The sequence below is a fragment of the Neofelis nebulosa genome, chromosome 13, assembly GCF_028018385.1.
Source record: "Neofelis nebulosa isolate mNeoNeb1 chromosome 13, mNeoNeb1.pri, whole genome shotgun sequence".
NCBI lineage: Eukaryota > Metazoa > Chordata > Mammalia > Carnivora > Felidae > Neofelis > Neofelis nebulosa.
Window position 1 is genome coordinate 65,452,657 of NC_080794.1, and position 14,512 is coordinate 65,467,168.

The 14,512-nt window shown below is 53.0% G+C and overlaps 1 protein-coding gene across 1 annotated transcript; it reads left to right on the forward strand.

Annotated features, from left to right (window-relative positions):
* Positions 1-571: 571 nt before the first annotated feature.
* On the forward strand, positions 572-13,642 carry MFSD13A (major facilitator superfamily domain containing 13A). The gene is made up of 9 exons (XM_058697609.1): positions 572-664; positions 7,808-8,050; positions 8,396-8,478; positions 9,061-9,513; positions 9,665-9,788; positions 10,391-10,487; positions 11,284-11,455; positions 11,529-11,722; positions 12,806-13,642. Exons 2-9 carry the CDS (start codon positions 7,883-7,885, stop codon positions 13,066-13,068), a joined length of 1,554 nt encoding a protein of 517 aa, XP_058553592.1. The 5' UTR covers positions 572-664; positions 7,808-7,882; the 3' UTR covers positions 13,069-13,642.
* Positions 13,643-14,512: the final 870 nt, after the last annotated feature.

Below are 14,512 nucleotides of genomic sequence, written 5' to 3' on the forward strand. Positions count from 1 at the left end.
GAAATCAAGAGTGGAACCCAACCAACTGAGCAACCCAGGCGCCCTTATCATTACTATTTTTAATACGAAATAGTTGGGCTGTAAGGTTGCTCTCTCCGGGCCTGGCATCTGTGGCCTGAGCCCCGGTGCCCATACATTAAGCTGGGAACGTCTACTCCTCAGGGGCTCACAATCCAGCGTCAGGAAGTCCCAGGTCCTGCCACTGCCATCTCTTCACCTGCCTCGCTGTGCATCTAGGCAGGTCACAAGGCCTGTAGGAAGGTGCTGTACTCTCCATTCTGTGAATTAATACTAAGGAAGGACGGGGGAGAGAAGGGGGAGCGCTCAGAAAAGCCTTATTGATTTGAACTGAAATTGGCTTTAAGCTTTCACAGAGTTGAAAGAGAAGGGGTGAAGCGTCAGGAACCCAGGCCAACTGCTCTTCTGGCCAGCGCCCACGTTTTCTTTTCGGTCCCTAAGGGTAAGCGCCCGTGACAAATATGGCGGCGGCAGCCTCGGGCGCGGGCACCTGCCGGGGCGCGGTCCCGGGAGCCGCACGGAGCCAATCGCCGGGCGGGGGCGGAGGGAGAGGCTGGGGAAGCCTCCGGCGGGGAATGCGCAGGCGCACTGGCTCGCACCTGGCTCCAGGCAGCCGCAGGATTAGGCTTCGCCTGCCACGATTGCGGTGAGGGGCTCTCCCGTGGCCCGGGCGCGGGGGCAGGAGCGGGCCGGACTGGGGGCCGGTTACACACAAAGAACGGACCCGAGGGGGACAGGAATGCTCTCTGCTCTGGGAGTCCTGGGAGCTGTCTGCGGGGGGTCCCTGAAGTGATGAGGTTGTGGGATGGGAGAGCCCCCGGGTCAGGGTGGGAGAAGCTTGGGCTCAAGGGGTGAGGGTGGCATCTTTGCAGAAGGGCCCCCCGGGGCGGGGGGGAGCTGAGGTCGCGGGATGCATCAGGCTTGGGATCCATCTCATTAACATAATGGCCCTTAACCTTGCTTCCATAGTAGAACCACTTGGGGAGCTTTAAAAGAACACTGATGCTGGGCCCCATCCCTGGAAATTCCGATTAAATTGGTCAGGAGTGAGGCCTGGACCTCGATATTAAGCAGTTCCTCAGGTGATTTTAATGTACAGACGGGCTGGAGAAGCACATGTTTCAGCGGCAGCATGCCAGCTATTGAGTAAAGAGCTTCTGGGTTAGCCCCAGACTGCTCAGTGGCTTGGTGGGGACAGGTGGTCCTAGGGTGAAGTCGCTGACCATCCAGTGCTGCTGTAGTTACCTGTTGGGGAGGGAGAGGAGGAAGGTCCCTCTCCCAGTAAGTAGAAAGTTCATTTCCAGAGTGAGGAGAATAGGCCCATGAGTATTTGGAATGGAGGGTGTTTCCCCCCCCCCCCCCCCGCCCCCTCCAGGGGAGGTCCTCCTGCCAGGCCTGGACCCTGCTCTGAGGAGACTGGGCAAGGAGGCAAGGTGGTTGTGAAACAGAAAATGCAGCAGATAATTCAGAGGTCAGCTGCTTGTTGAGAAAAGGACACCTAATATTTGCACAGGGAGTTACACCTTTTAATTTCATTTGATACCCCTGAGGACAGGTAGAGAATGGAATTGTTTTCTCCTGCTTCACAGATGTAGGAATAAACTCAGGTAGTTAGTAGTGATAGTGTTCAAACTTGACTCAGGGCTCCTAACTCTAAATTATGCTTGTCAGTGGCCTTTTCCCTCTGCATTAAACTGCTTTGCCTACAGTCAGTAGGCCTTTTGGAGGGAATCAACACCCATCCTCCCCACGCCCCTCACTCTAGGGTCCCAGTCTGGCATTCTTGGTTTCCTCCATAAAATCCACCAGCCCCCTACCCACTATAGGCCTGATAAAGTTTCAGAAATCAGAGAGATGCTACGATTTCCGTCCTTTCTAGTTCTTTCTCTTCCAGAGGCCCGATGGGTCAAGAGGAGAGAGTTTTTATGCTACGGGATTCCTTCCAAACGGATCTGGTTCTGTCACCTCACCCCCCCCCCTCCCCCGTGTCCCCCACCCCATTGTCCTCAGGATAGAATCTTGTGTGTAGTCTGCAAAACCCTTCCTGATCTGGTGTCTTTCTTTTGCCTGCTTGCTCTGAGCTCCCTTTCCATATTGTATCTGCTTTCTTAACACATGGTACGAGATGAATAAATGTTACTTTTTGTTATCACTATTCCTCTTTGTGCCCCAGTTGCCTTGCTGTACATGTTTTATTCAGCAGGGTACATCACAGCTCCCCAGGTTGCCTTTTTCTGACTCCCACAGCCAGGCAGAGCTGAGGGGTACAGTGGGATTTGGGGGTGGCACTCCTATGGCTGCTACTCTTCCCTAGTGCTGGGGATGCCCATAGCGGCCTGTTTGGGGCAAATTGACCTAGCAGGTATTAATTGAGTACCTGCTGTGTGGTGAAGAAGCCTGGTGGGGGCAGGGAGTAGAAAACGGGTCTGACCTGGCCCTGTTCTTAAGGAGCTTAGGTACTGGAGGAGGGTACAGGAGGTATTTGGATCCTGATAAAGAAGCCAAGGGACCTGGAAAGGGAGAGAACACGTGAGTAGGTGTACTCAGGAAGGCCATGCCACTGAACTAGGCCTTGAATCAGCAGAGTTTCATAAGATGGTGGTGGGGTTGGGCACAGTGACTTGAGAAATGCTGAGATTTTCTAGTCAGAAACACCTGTTGTGAATCTTTGCTCCAGCACCTAATAGCTTTGTGATTTGGGGCCAGGTATTTAACCTTCAGAGCCTTGGTTTCTTCACTTAGGAGATGGGAATCGTAACAAGAGTTGTAAGGATTCTTGATGATGGATGTAAAAGCCAGGCATACCCAGATGCCTGAGCAATGATATGTAGTTACATCTTGGGTATTTTAGGTGGAAGCAACAGCATGAACAAAGGTGCGGAGGTGGCATTTAAAAGAGAATTTGAGGGATGGCAGCAAGAGGCATCAGTGCTGGGTGCTAGAAAGACCAAGAAACCAGACATCAGAGATACGAAAAAGAGTAACAGTAGCTACTATTTATTGAGGAACTTGTATGTGCCAGGTTCTATGCTTGGTGCGTTTTTGCATTTCAGCCCCTCAGCAATCCAAGAGGCTGGCATTATCATCCCACTTTATAGATAAGGAGACCGGGCCTAGGGAGAAGAGGCTGGCTCAAAGCCACATAACTGACACCATACCAGCAGGGGGCGGGGGGAGGGGGTAGGCCCTGGGGGCCTCCAACAGGCTCTCCTGCCAGGTGCCAAGGTAGGGGTGGAGTTGGTTACAGGATATTTCCCCTGGGTTATGCACCTGAGCTGGTGTGGGTTCCAAGCTGTTCCTCCCCTGGAGAGGCTGAGCTCTTGTTCTCTGCTGGGGCGTATTGAGGGTGGGAAGGGTGAGTAGGAGAAGGTGTTTCCTGGGGGAGGAGCAGAATCTGGAAGAGAAACTGCTGGAAGGACCCTGGACACTCCTTCCCCAGCTCCTCTTCCAGGCAGAGGCTTATCTGGACAGGTTGTTTTGCCTCCAGCTTTGGCCTGTGGCGCGGGTTTGTGTCTGGCACTCCTGAATTTTGCGTGCATTCCTGCTACTTGTGGACTTTTTCTTAACCTTTTTTTTTTTTTTTTTTTTTTTTTTTGAGAGAGAGAGAGAGAATGAGAGAATGAATCCCAGCAGGACAAGGGGGTCTACCTTACGAACCATGAGATCATAACCTGACCCGAACTCGATTTGGACACTTAACCCACTGAGCCACCCAGGTGCCCCTAGATTCTCTCTTTTGATTTACTCTTGTGTGCTCTGTCTTTTCTCTCAAATTGCCTTACCATGAGAAGGGACTGGATTACCAAGATATTCCCCTGCTCCTACTCTGATCTTTTATGAGTGAGCCCAAGAAAAAGCCAGTTTCTAAACATCTTCCATGTAACAGTGCTCTGGGCTTCTGGACATTAGTTTAATCCTTCCTGCATTCCTTTAAAGGATGGGTATTATGGGGCACTTGAGTGGCTCAGTTGGTTAAGTGTCTGACTTCAGCTCAGGTCATGATCTCACGGTTTGTGGGTTGGAGCCCCACATCATGCTCTGTGCTGACAGCTCAGAGCCTGGGGCCTGCTTTGGGTTCTGTGTCTCCCTCTCTCTCTGCCCCTCCCCTGCTCATGCTCTGTCTCTGTCTCTCAAAAATGAAAAAAATGTTTAAAAAAAAAAAGGATGGGTATTATTATTCACATCCTACACATGAGGAAACCTAGGCTCAGACAGGTTAAGTGACTTGCCTGAGGTTACATTCTTAGTAGGAAGTGCATTTGGGATTTAAACTCGCCCTCTTCTGATGGCAAAAGTCACACCCTTCCCTCCCACTTCAACCCCCTCTGAGGTTTTCTTCTGCCATTTCAGCAGGAAGCCAGCTGGTGGAGGCTGGGGACTTGCCTGCAAGGTTTACCTTCTAGCAACCAGGGCAGGTCACTGGACATCTGGGTAGGGGCCTGGGAGCCTTCACTCCCTTTGGACAAAGGCTTTGGAGGTGAGGTGAGGTGGGGTGGAGTGGGGTGTGTGTGGGGGCAAGGGGTTCTGAAAAGCCCTGGGGAATCAGAGAAAGTGACCTGGGTTAAGGATAGCAACAGAGGTGTAAATTGTGCTTCACAGCTCCAAAGCACCTTTAGATTAATAGCCCATCCTTGGGGCACCTGGGTAGCCCGGTTGGTTGAGCGTCTGACTCTTGATCTCAGCTCAGGTCTTGATCTCAGGGTCGGAAGTTCAGGCCCTTCGTTGGGCTCCGCGCTGGGCGTGAAGCCTACTTAAACACTCACCCCATCCTTGTGTGGTGGGTTTGGAAGGTCTGAGAGGCTCAATAGCAGTAATGTCTGAAGTTTGAGTGTTCACCACACTTATGTGCTAAGGGCTTTAGAATAATTTCCCCTGCTAACGATAGTCGGCGCCACATTGGACATGAAGAAAGTCAGAGAGAGGTTAAGCAAATCGTTCCATGTCACACAGGAAGTAAATGGTAGAGTCAGGACTTACAAGACCCTCAACTGTGTTTTCTTTCTGCTATGTTCCTTAGAAAGTGCCAGGGAGACTTTTAGGGTGATGGATATGTTCATGATGTCAATTGTGGCGGTGGTTTCACAGGTGTAAACAGTTTAAACTGATCACACTGCACACTTTGAATATATGCAGATCATTGTGTATCAATTATACCTCAATAAAACTGGGGGGGGGGAATATTTCCTAACAAATGTTTCTTCAGGGGCTCAAGAGCCCCAGAGAGAGGCTACCTGGCCATCTTCTGGCTTTGATGCCAAAGTAGGATCACTGTAGCTCAGGAGACATTGTCACAGACGTGGCTGGTTTTAGGTTGTTCCATCTGCTTTTCCTTCCCTCATTCCCCATCACTAGGCAAAGACGAGCACCAGGTTGGATCTCTTGAATGAACTGCCCTCATTTTCCAATGAGCCTGAGAGATCCCTCTGGGATTCCTTACTTATTCTCCCCTCAGGGCCTGTTTCTCTACCAGAGAGTGGTGGAGTCCAGCCCTCTGAGGGAGAGGGTGGGCAAAGAAGCAGGCCCTGCTCTTAGAAACCCACAGGTTGGAGTGGAGGCAGTCAGGAGAGTCTCGGCAGGAGGCATCCGTGAGGGGCTGGAGAAAGTCTGGATATGGTGTGGTCTCTTGAAGGATGGGATATGGGAGGCCACTTCTGGCAGGAGTACCAGCAAGGACAAAGGCCTGGCCAGAGGAGAGGGTGACTTGGAGACTCGGGGAGGCAGGGAGAAGCCAGACTGCAGAGGCTCTGGAAGGGTGGACATGGAGGGGGAGCCATAGTGGGTCATGGGGCAAGGACAGGTCCTGGGGGTCACTACTGTTGGACTGGGGCTGAAATTGGCTCTCTAGGGCCCGACAATGATGGGAAGCAGAAGTTTCAACTGTGTGTGTGTGTGCGCACATCAGTGTGCCTGAGTTTAGGCTTGGGTCACAAGGGCTCTAAGAGGAATAGTCCTTGAGAGTATGTGTAAATTTCAGAGGGCTGCAGTAACAGATTACTGCAAACTGGGTGGCTTAAAATTTATTCTCTCACAGTCTGAGTCAACTCTGGTTGGTTGTGCTCCCTCCAGAGGCTCTAGGGAAGAATTCTCCCTTGCTTCTTCCCTAGCTCCTGGTGGTTGCCTGCTGTCCTTGGCGTTCCTTGGCTTGTGTCTTTATCACTCCAATTTCTGCCTGTCTTTACATGGCCGTCTTCTTTCTGTGTGTGTCTGTCTCTGTGTCCAAATTCCCCTCTCCTTGTAAGGATACCCATCACTGGATTAGAGCCCACCGAATTCATTATGATCTCAACTTGGTTACATCTGCACAGATCCTGTTTCCAAATAAAGTCACACAGGTACTGGGGGTTAGGGCTTGAACATATCTTTTGGGGGGACATTGATTTAACTTGCAACAGGGAGTTAGAAGGAAGTCCTCATAGCTTCCCTTTGGGGGGGGGTCAGACAAACACACACGGGTTATTCTGAAAAGAGAACAGCAGCTTTGAATCTAAAAAAAGACAGCCAGACTTAATGCCTCGCTGCTTAAAGTGTGGTCATGGCCCAGTAGCCCATCGCCACCTGGGTGCCCTTTAGAAATACAGAATCTCAGATTCCTCCCCAGACCTCCTGAGTCAAAAATCTACATTTTGAAGTACCCAGGTGCCTTGAAAGTACGTTCCAGTTTGAGAAGTCCTGCTCCAATAAAAATCTGATTTATTTCCTTCCCACTCATGGCCAGTCTTGCCTTCCCGCCTCTGTGTACAAGTCAGCCTGGTTGGAAGACAGGAACCCACACTGTGCTTTATTCTCTCTTTTCATGTAACATGTTCTTGAATTTCTCTCCTATGTGTCAAGGTGGCCCACATGCTTGCCTTTTCTGGAGAGCATTGGCCTTGCTGAGCCAGTCCCTTTGTTGCATCTTGGGCTGTGTCCAACTTTTTGCTGTTTATTACTATTGCTGCCATGAACGTCTCTGTACATATTCCTTTGGGCCTAGTTCCTTGAAGTGGAATTTCCAGAATCAAAGTGCATGAGTAGGTGTGGACTTTTGCCAGATCTTATCATTCTTCTATACCTACAGAACCTGACATCGTAGCAACTTTCTCTATTCTACCCAACAGTGTATAGGAACCTGATTTGAAAGGTCAAGTGGCAGAAAAGGGTTTGGAACCAGACAGGTCAGGGGTCAAATCTCCCACTTTTCTGCTGTCTGACATTGGGCAAATTACTTAACATATCTGGGCTTGCGGGTGCTTTCCAATAACATCGTAATTGTGCTATAATTTTTGTATTGTAGGGATTTTATAAGGATAATCATGACACCACCACCATCCATTTATTGAACGCTTTCTGTGAGTTACCTCACTTGACCCTTACCCTCCACTGCAGAGTGGACATGATCATCCCCTTTGCCCTTTTACAGAAAAGGAAACTGAGGCTTAGGTCAAGTAGCTTGCCTGAGGTTACAGGGACATTGTGTGCCCAGGCCCACAGTCATCACATCCAGATTGTGAAGGTGTGTGTGATAAGATAGTGTGGATGAAAGAAGATACTGAGCACACTCCCCTAGCATGTGACCTGGCTCAGCACTTCTTTTCCCACGACTTTATCAGTCTTCTTGGGTTACTCTCAGTGGTATCCAGCCCAGCACTGTTTCCGCTGTACAGTCATTGATGTCAGTGATGATTCCCCAGCTTGGTTTGATGTACAAACTTTCTCCCAGTGGAAATGAGTTTTTAAGTGACTCAGAGGTCTGGGGTTGGGAACAGAGCTGGCTCTGATCCCTGCAGCTAACGGGCTCCTTCTTCCCCAGGGACAAGAATGGCCAGACTGCCCTTGGCTGTGAGCGCTCCTCAGTGCTCCTGGGGCTGAGGCTGAGCTGGCAGCCATGGGGCTGGGCAGGCTCCAGGCTTGGATGCTGGGCCTGCCTACGGCTGTGGTCTATGGCTCCCTGGCTCTCTTCATCTCCGTCCTGCACAACGTGTTCCTGCTTTACTATGTGGACACCTTTGTCTCGGTGTACAAGATCAACAAAACTGCCTTCTGGGTTGGAGAGGTAGGCCAGCACTGGGTGGGAGCCAGGCGGATTGCAAGGCTGGGTCCCACCCAGTCTGGAGCTTGGGGCTGGCCAGGTTGCCCACCTCAATTCAGCAAGAAAAGCTGGAGCTGGAGCTTTGATAAATGTTCATTTATCACCTGGATAAATTCACCCTGGATGGGTGGGAGTTTGATGGGGGGAGGTGGCTGGTAGAGTGGGTTTTAGCAGAGGGGCTGACCTGAGCAGAGGTTTGCAGGCAGGAAAGCTGTGCTCATCTTGAGGGGTGGCAAGCAGGCTGGGTGGGGAACCTCCAGAGAGGAGGTTGCCTGGAGCCCACCTGCCCCATCTCCTCTCTGCCCACAGACGGTGTTTCTCCTCTGGAACAGCCTCAACGACCCCCTCTTCGGTTGGCTGAGTGACCGTCAGTTCCTCAGCTCCCAGCCCCGGTTTGTGTCCTGTGGGTGGGTCACCATGGGTCCTGTCCCATCCCACTCCTCCCCAGGGGGTGTCTGTGTTTGGGGTGGGGAGAGAAAAAGGAAACCATTTTCAGCTTTTGACCAGGCTCCCTCCCTTCCCAAGGTCAGTCAGGCTCTGACCATGTGGGAGAATGGCCTTGACTAACTGTTGCCTTGCTCACGTGGGAAAAGGTTTACCTCAGCTTGCCTTGTCAGGTCCTTAGAACTGGGAGCTGTACAGCAAACACTCTGTGTTGCTTCTGGCAAATTCCTTTACCCCATCCTGTTTGGGCCCACCACTGCCCCCAACCCTGAGAAATAGGTGTCCCACCACCCTTTGGCCATCAGCCCTGGCAGGCTTGGCAAGGGACCAGACAAGAGAGTGTACCCCCTGGAGAATTGTGCTTCCTAAATCAGAGGCTGAGGACTCAGGGCTCAGTGGGACCACCCTGGTGTGAGTTCCATACTCTGGGCCTCTGTCCTTCCTCTGGGGCCTGGGCGGGGGGGGGGGGGGGAACTGGGGCTCATCAAGTTTGTAAAAGCATCTCCCAACTTTCCTCCTCTCTCTGGCAGGTCGGGTGCCGGGCTCTCCTCCAGGGCCGTGGTGCTGGCACGGGTGCGGGCCCTGGGCTGGCATGGGCCGCTGCTGGCATTGTCGTTCCTGGCATTCTGGGTGCCCTGGGCCCCAGCTGGCCTGCAGTTCTTGCTGTGCCTGTGCCTCTATGATGGTTTCCTGACTCTCGTGGACCTGCACCATCATGCCTTGCTGGCTGACCTGGCCCTCTCTGCCCATGACCGTACCCACCTCAACTTCTACTGCTCCCTCTTCAGTGCAGCTGGCTCTCTCTCCGTCTTTGCCTCCTATGCCTTCTGGAACAAGGAAGACTTCTCTTCCTTCCGCACCTTCTGCGTGGCACTGGCCACTGGCTCTGGGCTGGGCTTTGTGGGGGCCACACGGCTGCTTAGGAGGCGGGTTGAGGCAGCCGGTAGGGAGCCGGAGTGCCCAGCCCTGGCTGTAGATGGCGGGTGAGTGGCCTGGCCCAGCTCTTCTGGTTCCCACCAACACTTCTGAGTGTGATTTCAACGCTGAGTCCCCTGGCTGATGGGTGGCTGGCCTGGGGTGGCAGATGGCTCTGGCCCAGCCTTAGGCCATTGGTGACTCCCCTCTGCCCTGTAGCCTGTGTGGAGAGGAGCTGCTTGTGGGCTGCAAGGAAGCAGGCAGCATCACTTTGGGCCAGTACCTCCAGCAGCTGGCACGCCACCGGAACTTCCTGTGGTTCGTGGGCATGGACCTGGTGCAGGTATGGGAACAGGCCCCTGCCCGACGGGTAGGCCGTGCTCCACTCGAGGGAACAGGCTCCTCAAAAGCTGGGAAAGCAGTTCTGGGCCTCGTGTGAGGACTGCTGGGCAATTTGATAGCGGATACACAGGTCGGGTAGTTAGGAGGCCTGGATTCCGGCGCCCTCAGAGCTTCTAACTCCCTGTGTGATCTTGGGAAGGTCTGTCGGGGCAGACCTGGGTGTCCTCACCTGCACAGTGAGGATATGAAAAAGGGGTGCCCTTTTGGGAACTCTGTGACAGTCTTTTTAAAACACTAAGTGCCATAGCTAAAACACATGCAGTGCAGAGGCTAGCCCAGCCTAGACATAGATGGTGTTTATACTGTCAAGCTTGTTTTACTCAAGTATTTGAAACTAAACAGTAAAAAAAATCTTAATCATTCCGTGGATCATCTTATCATTCCTTCTACCTTTTAGCAAAATTAGACAAGCAATAGGAATTTGGTTTGGGGTTTTATTCTGGCATGCTCCAGGTGGAGGGATATGAGGATAGAGCCTGCTCGTGCCCTTGCTGCCCAGCCCTGCGGCCCAGCGGCCTCCTCACTGCCCCTGTCGGCTTGCAGGTGTTTCACTGCCACTTCAACAGCAACTTCTTCCCCCTCTTCCTGGAGCATCTGTTGTCGGACCACATCTCCCTGTCCACGGGCTCCTTCCTGTTGGGTGAGTGGGCGCCTCGTGCAGGCTGGAGGAACTGAAGCTTGCACCCCAGGACCTCTCCCCCAGCTGCAGACGCAACTCCCTCCCGCGCTGGGGCCTGGCTGGCAGGGGGCAGAGGGGGCAGAGGCCGCTGTGGGGTTGCATGTCCAGCCCCCACCCGGCCCTGTTTGCTGGGGGGGGGGGGGGGGGGAGGGGGGGGGCCTGTTGCGGATGTGAGTAGGGTAGGGCTGCTCTCTTGGTGCCCCCCGCAGTAGCTATTTAACAACTAGGATTACAGGCTGAGGGGCTTGGGTGTGCTTCTTGACTCTGCTTATTTGCTGTGTGGCCTTGGGTATGTTTTATTTAAACTCTTGGGGCCTCCATTTGTCACCTGTAAAGTAGGAATAATATAGTACTTACCCTAAAGAGTTGTAGGGATTAAAGAAAAGGATGTGAAGCTCTTCGCACAGAGCCTGGCACGTCGTCAGTGTTCAATCAATGCCAACTCTGATTCTGATCGTTAAGATCTGGATAATTAAAAACAATTTTTTTTAATGTTTACTTTTGAGAGAAAGAGAAAACTCGAGCAGGGGAGGGGGCTGAGAGAAAGGAAGACAGAATCCGAAGCAGGCTCTGTGCTGTCCGTGCAAAGCCCGATACAGGGCTCAAATCCATGAACTGTGAGATTATGACCCCAGCCAAAGTTGGTTGCTCAAATGACTGAGCCCTCCTCCCCCCGCCGCCCGGGTTACCCCAAGATGTGGGTAATTGTGGAAGCTATGGCAGTGGCCCCTGACAAAGCCGCACCCTTTCTGCCCAGGCATCTCCTATGTCGCTCCCCACCTCAACAACCTCTACTTCCTGCCCTTGTGCCGGCGTTGGGGCGTCTACGCCGTGGTGCGGGGGCTCTTCCTGCTCAAGCTGGGCCTGAGCCTGCTCATGCTGTTGGCTGGCCCTGACCGCCCCGGCCTGCTCTGCATCTTCATTGCCAGGTATGCGCTGCCCTCCCTCACCCCCACGGCTCTGTTCCACCCCTTCATTCTCGCCCCCTCTCTCCACTGGCAGTAATCGTGTTTTCACTGAGGGCACCTGTAAGCTGTTGACTCTGGTGGTCACTGACCTGGTGGACGAGGACCTGGTGTTGAACCACCGTAAACAGGCGGCCTCAGCTCTTCTCTTTGGCATGGTGGCCCTGGTGACCAAGCCAGGCCAGACCTTCGCACCGCTGCTGGGCACCTGGCTGCTCTGCTTCTACACAGGTGAGGGCCCTGGGAGCTGGCGCAGGGGCTCTTGAGGCTCCAGGGGTCAAAGCTTACCTGGCACACCAGCAGACAAACTGGGTCCAGTAAGGGAGAGAGAATGGCAGCTGGCCGACAGAAGCTGTGCCTGGGCCACTCCTCGGCCTCTCCCTACGTGGGTAGAGGAACTGAGTCTCCAGTCTTCCAGTCTTTCAATAGTTCGTTCGTTCGTTCATTCGTTCAGTCGTTCAGTCATTCATTCATTCAACAAGTGTGTATTGAATACTTTCTCTGCCAAGAGTTGCTCCAGGTCCTCTAGGGAAATAACAATGGCCTTGCCATCATGGAACTTTTATTCTAGTCAGGGGGGAGGGATGGGGTTGGCAGTGAAGAGCCAAATGAGAAAACAGCAGGTAGTGGTAAAAGCAATGGTACAATGGACAGTGGGACTGAGAAGCTACTTTAGTGTGGTCCAGGAAGGCCTCTCTGAGATGACACCTAGGATGTGGACTGAAGAGCAAGGATTTGGTCTTGAAAGATCTCAGTGAATCCCAGACAGAAGGGGAGGCAAGTGCAAAGGCCCCAGGTATCAGGGCTGGTTAGGAGACAAGGCTGGGAAAGTAGAGGGCTCTGTAAATCAGGACAGGGTTTGGATTTTATTCTCGTTGTGAAGAGATTCTATTTGCCACGGTTTTAAGCAGGGGAGTGACGTGGTCTGATCTATGTTTTTTCAACTTCACCCTGACTGCTGTGTGGAGAGTGGGTTGTGGGGAGGCCGTGGCAGAGGCGATGGAAGCTTGGAGCAAGCGGTGCCAAGGGGGCCGGAAGAAAGTGTCCCGGTACCGGATGTGTTTTGGAATTGGGGGGAAGTGAAGGATTGGCTTTTGGGGAGTGGTGAGGTTTACTGAGGAACCCAGGAAGACTGAGGTTTTGGTAGACAGTGGTACCAGACACCGAGAAGGGAAGAGCGGAGGCGAAGCAAGTTTGGGGAGGAATTGAGTTGTGGTTTAGACGTACACGTGTGTTGTTTGAGATGTGGCGCTGTGCTGTGGACTTTGGAGACCAGGGCTGACCTTGTTCTTTCTGCATGCTCTCTTGTCCTAGGTCACGATCTCTTCCAGCAGCCCCCGCTGGCCCCTGTGGGGAGTGCTCAGCCATGGCCAGAGCCCCCGGCCCCGCCCCCGGCGCAGGCCCCGACGCTCCGCCAGGGCTGCTTCTACCTGTTGGTGCTGGTGCCCATCACCTGTGCTGTGCTGCAGCTGTTCACTTGGTCCCAGTTCACGCTGCGCGGGAGACGCCTGCACATGGTCAAAGCCCAGCGCCAGAACCTATCACGGGCCCAAACCCTGGAGGTTAAGATGGTGTGACAGGCAGGCACAGCAAGGCCATCCTGCTGATGACACTGTCTGCCACCCTGGTCAGAAGCCACTTTTGCCAGCCCCCCATCCTGCCGCTGTGCCTTTACTGGGGCACAGCCTGGAGGACAGATGGCAGAGTGGGAGTTTCTGAGGCTGAGCCGGGAGCGTCACTGGGGTCTAAGTTCCTGCTTGGCTGTCTGACCCAGCTTGGGCAAGGGCTGGGCTGTATGTGCTCAGGGACCTCTTCCCCCCTTTGGGGCTGGAGGAAGAAGAGAACCAAGAAGGGATGGGGCCGCCCTGTGGTCACATGGGGTTGCTGCATGGGCAGCATGGGGGCCTATCCCACTACCTTGCTGGGGCCGGTGCTTTGTGTGGTCTCAGAAGCCACTTTCACCCACTCAGGGGAAGCTGTGAGTCCCACTGCCCCCTCCCTCCACCTTTCCAGTGGTTTCTCTGAGCTGTCTGCTTCAGCTGTGCCTGAAGGAGTGTGCCCTAGCTGCTGCAGGGCTTCCCCACCCCACCTGGCCTCTAAAAGAGGCTCATTTCATCGCAGACTGATTAAAGTCAGTCATTTCTATTCCCATTCTTGAGGCGTGTGCTGTGTGTGGGAGCAGTGGGTTGGTGGGGCTGGGGAACAGGACTCCTCACTTAATAGGAAGAGTACCCTGAGAACGTTCTTCTGCCGATGAGTTGGTGGTGGTGATGGGGGAGGGCACCCTCATCAGATTTTTCACTGAGGGAGCAGGAAAAGCATGCAGACTGATATCTGCATGGGTATTTGGAAGCGAAATGACTTGGAGGCCTGTGGTCATGTCCCGGTGCCTTTCCTATATACCACTGCCAGACACGGTGAGCAAGAGCAGCTGCTTCCAAGACTGAGGTCCCCAACCCTGGAGTCACTGGGAGCTCTCAAAAATGCTGAGGTCTTGAGTTCTGTTCCTCCAGATTCGGATTTCATGGATCTGGGGTATGGCCTGAGCACTGGGGTTTTGGAAAGCTCTGTGATTTTACTGGGCACCTGTGACTAATGCCCCTGTGCTCTAGGCCAGTGTTTGTCAACCTAGAGATACTTGGAGCCAGATAGTTCTGTTAGGGATATTTATAACAGCATCCCTGGCTTCTCCTAGATGCCAGTAGCATCTCACTACCAGTTGTGACAACCAGATGTCTCCAGACATCACCAAATGTGTCCCACAGGCAAAATTGGCTTGATTGGGAACTACTTACTGCTCAAGGCCAATGGTTTTTGAAGGTCTATACAGTGGCTAAAGATTTAGGCTCTCAGGCTGTATTGCCTGGGTTCATATCCTAGCTAATAAAGAGCAGAGCTTTGGGAAATTACATAATCTTTCTGTGGCTCTATTTCCCCATCTGCAAGGTGGATAATAAAAATACCTACACACTTTGTAGGGTTGTTGGATCAAATACGTTAGTGTTTGTAAAAATGCCTGGC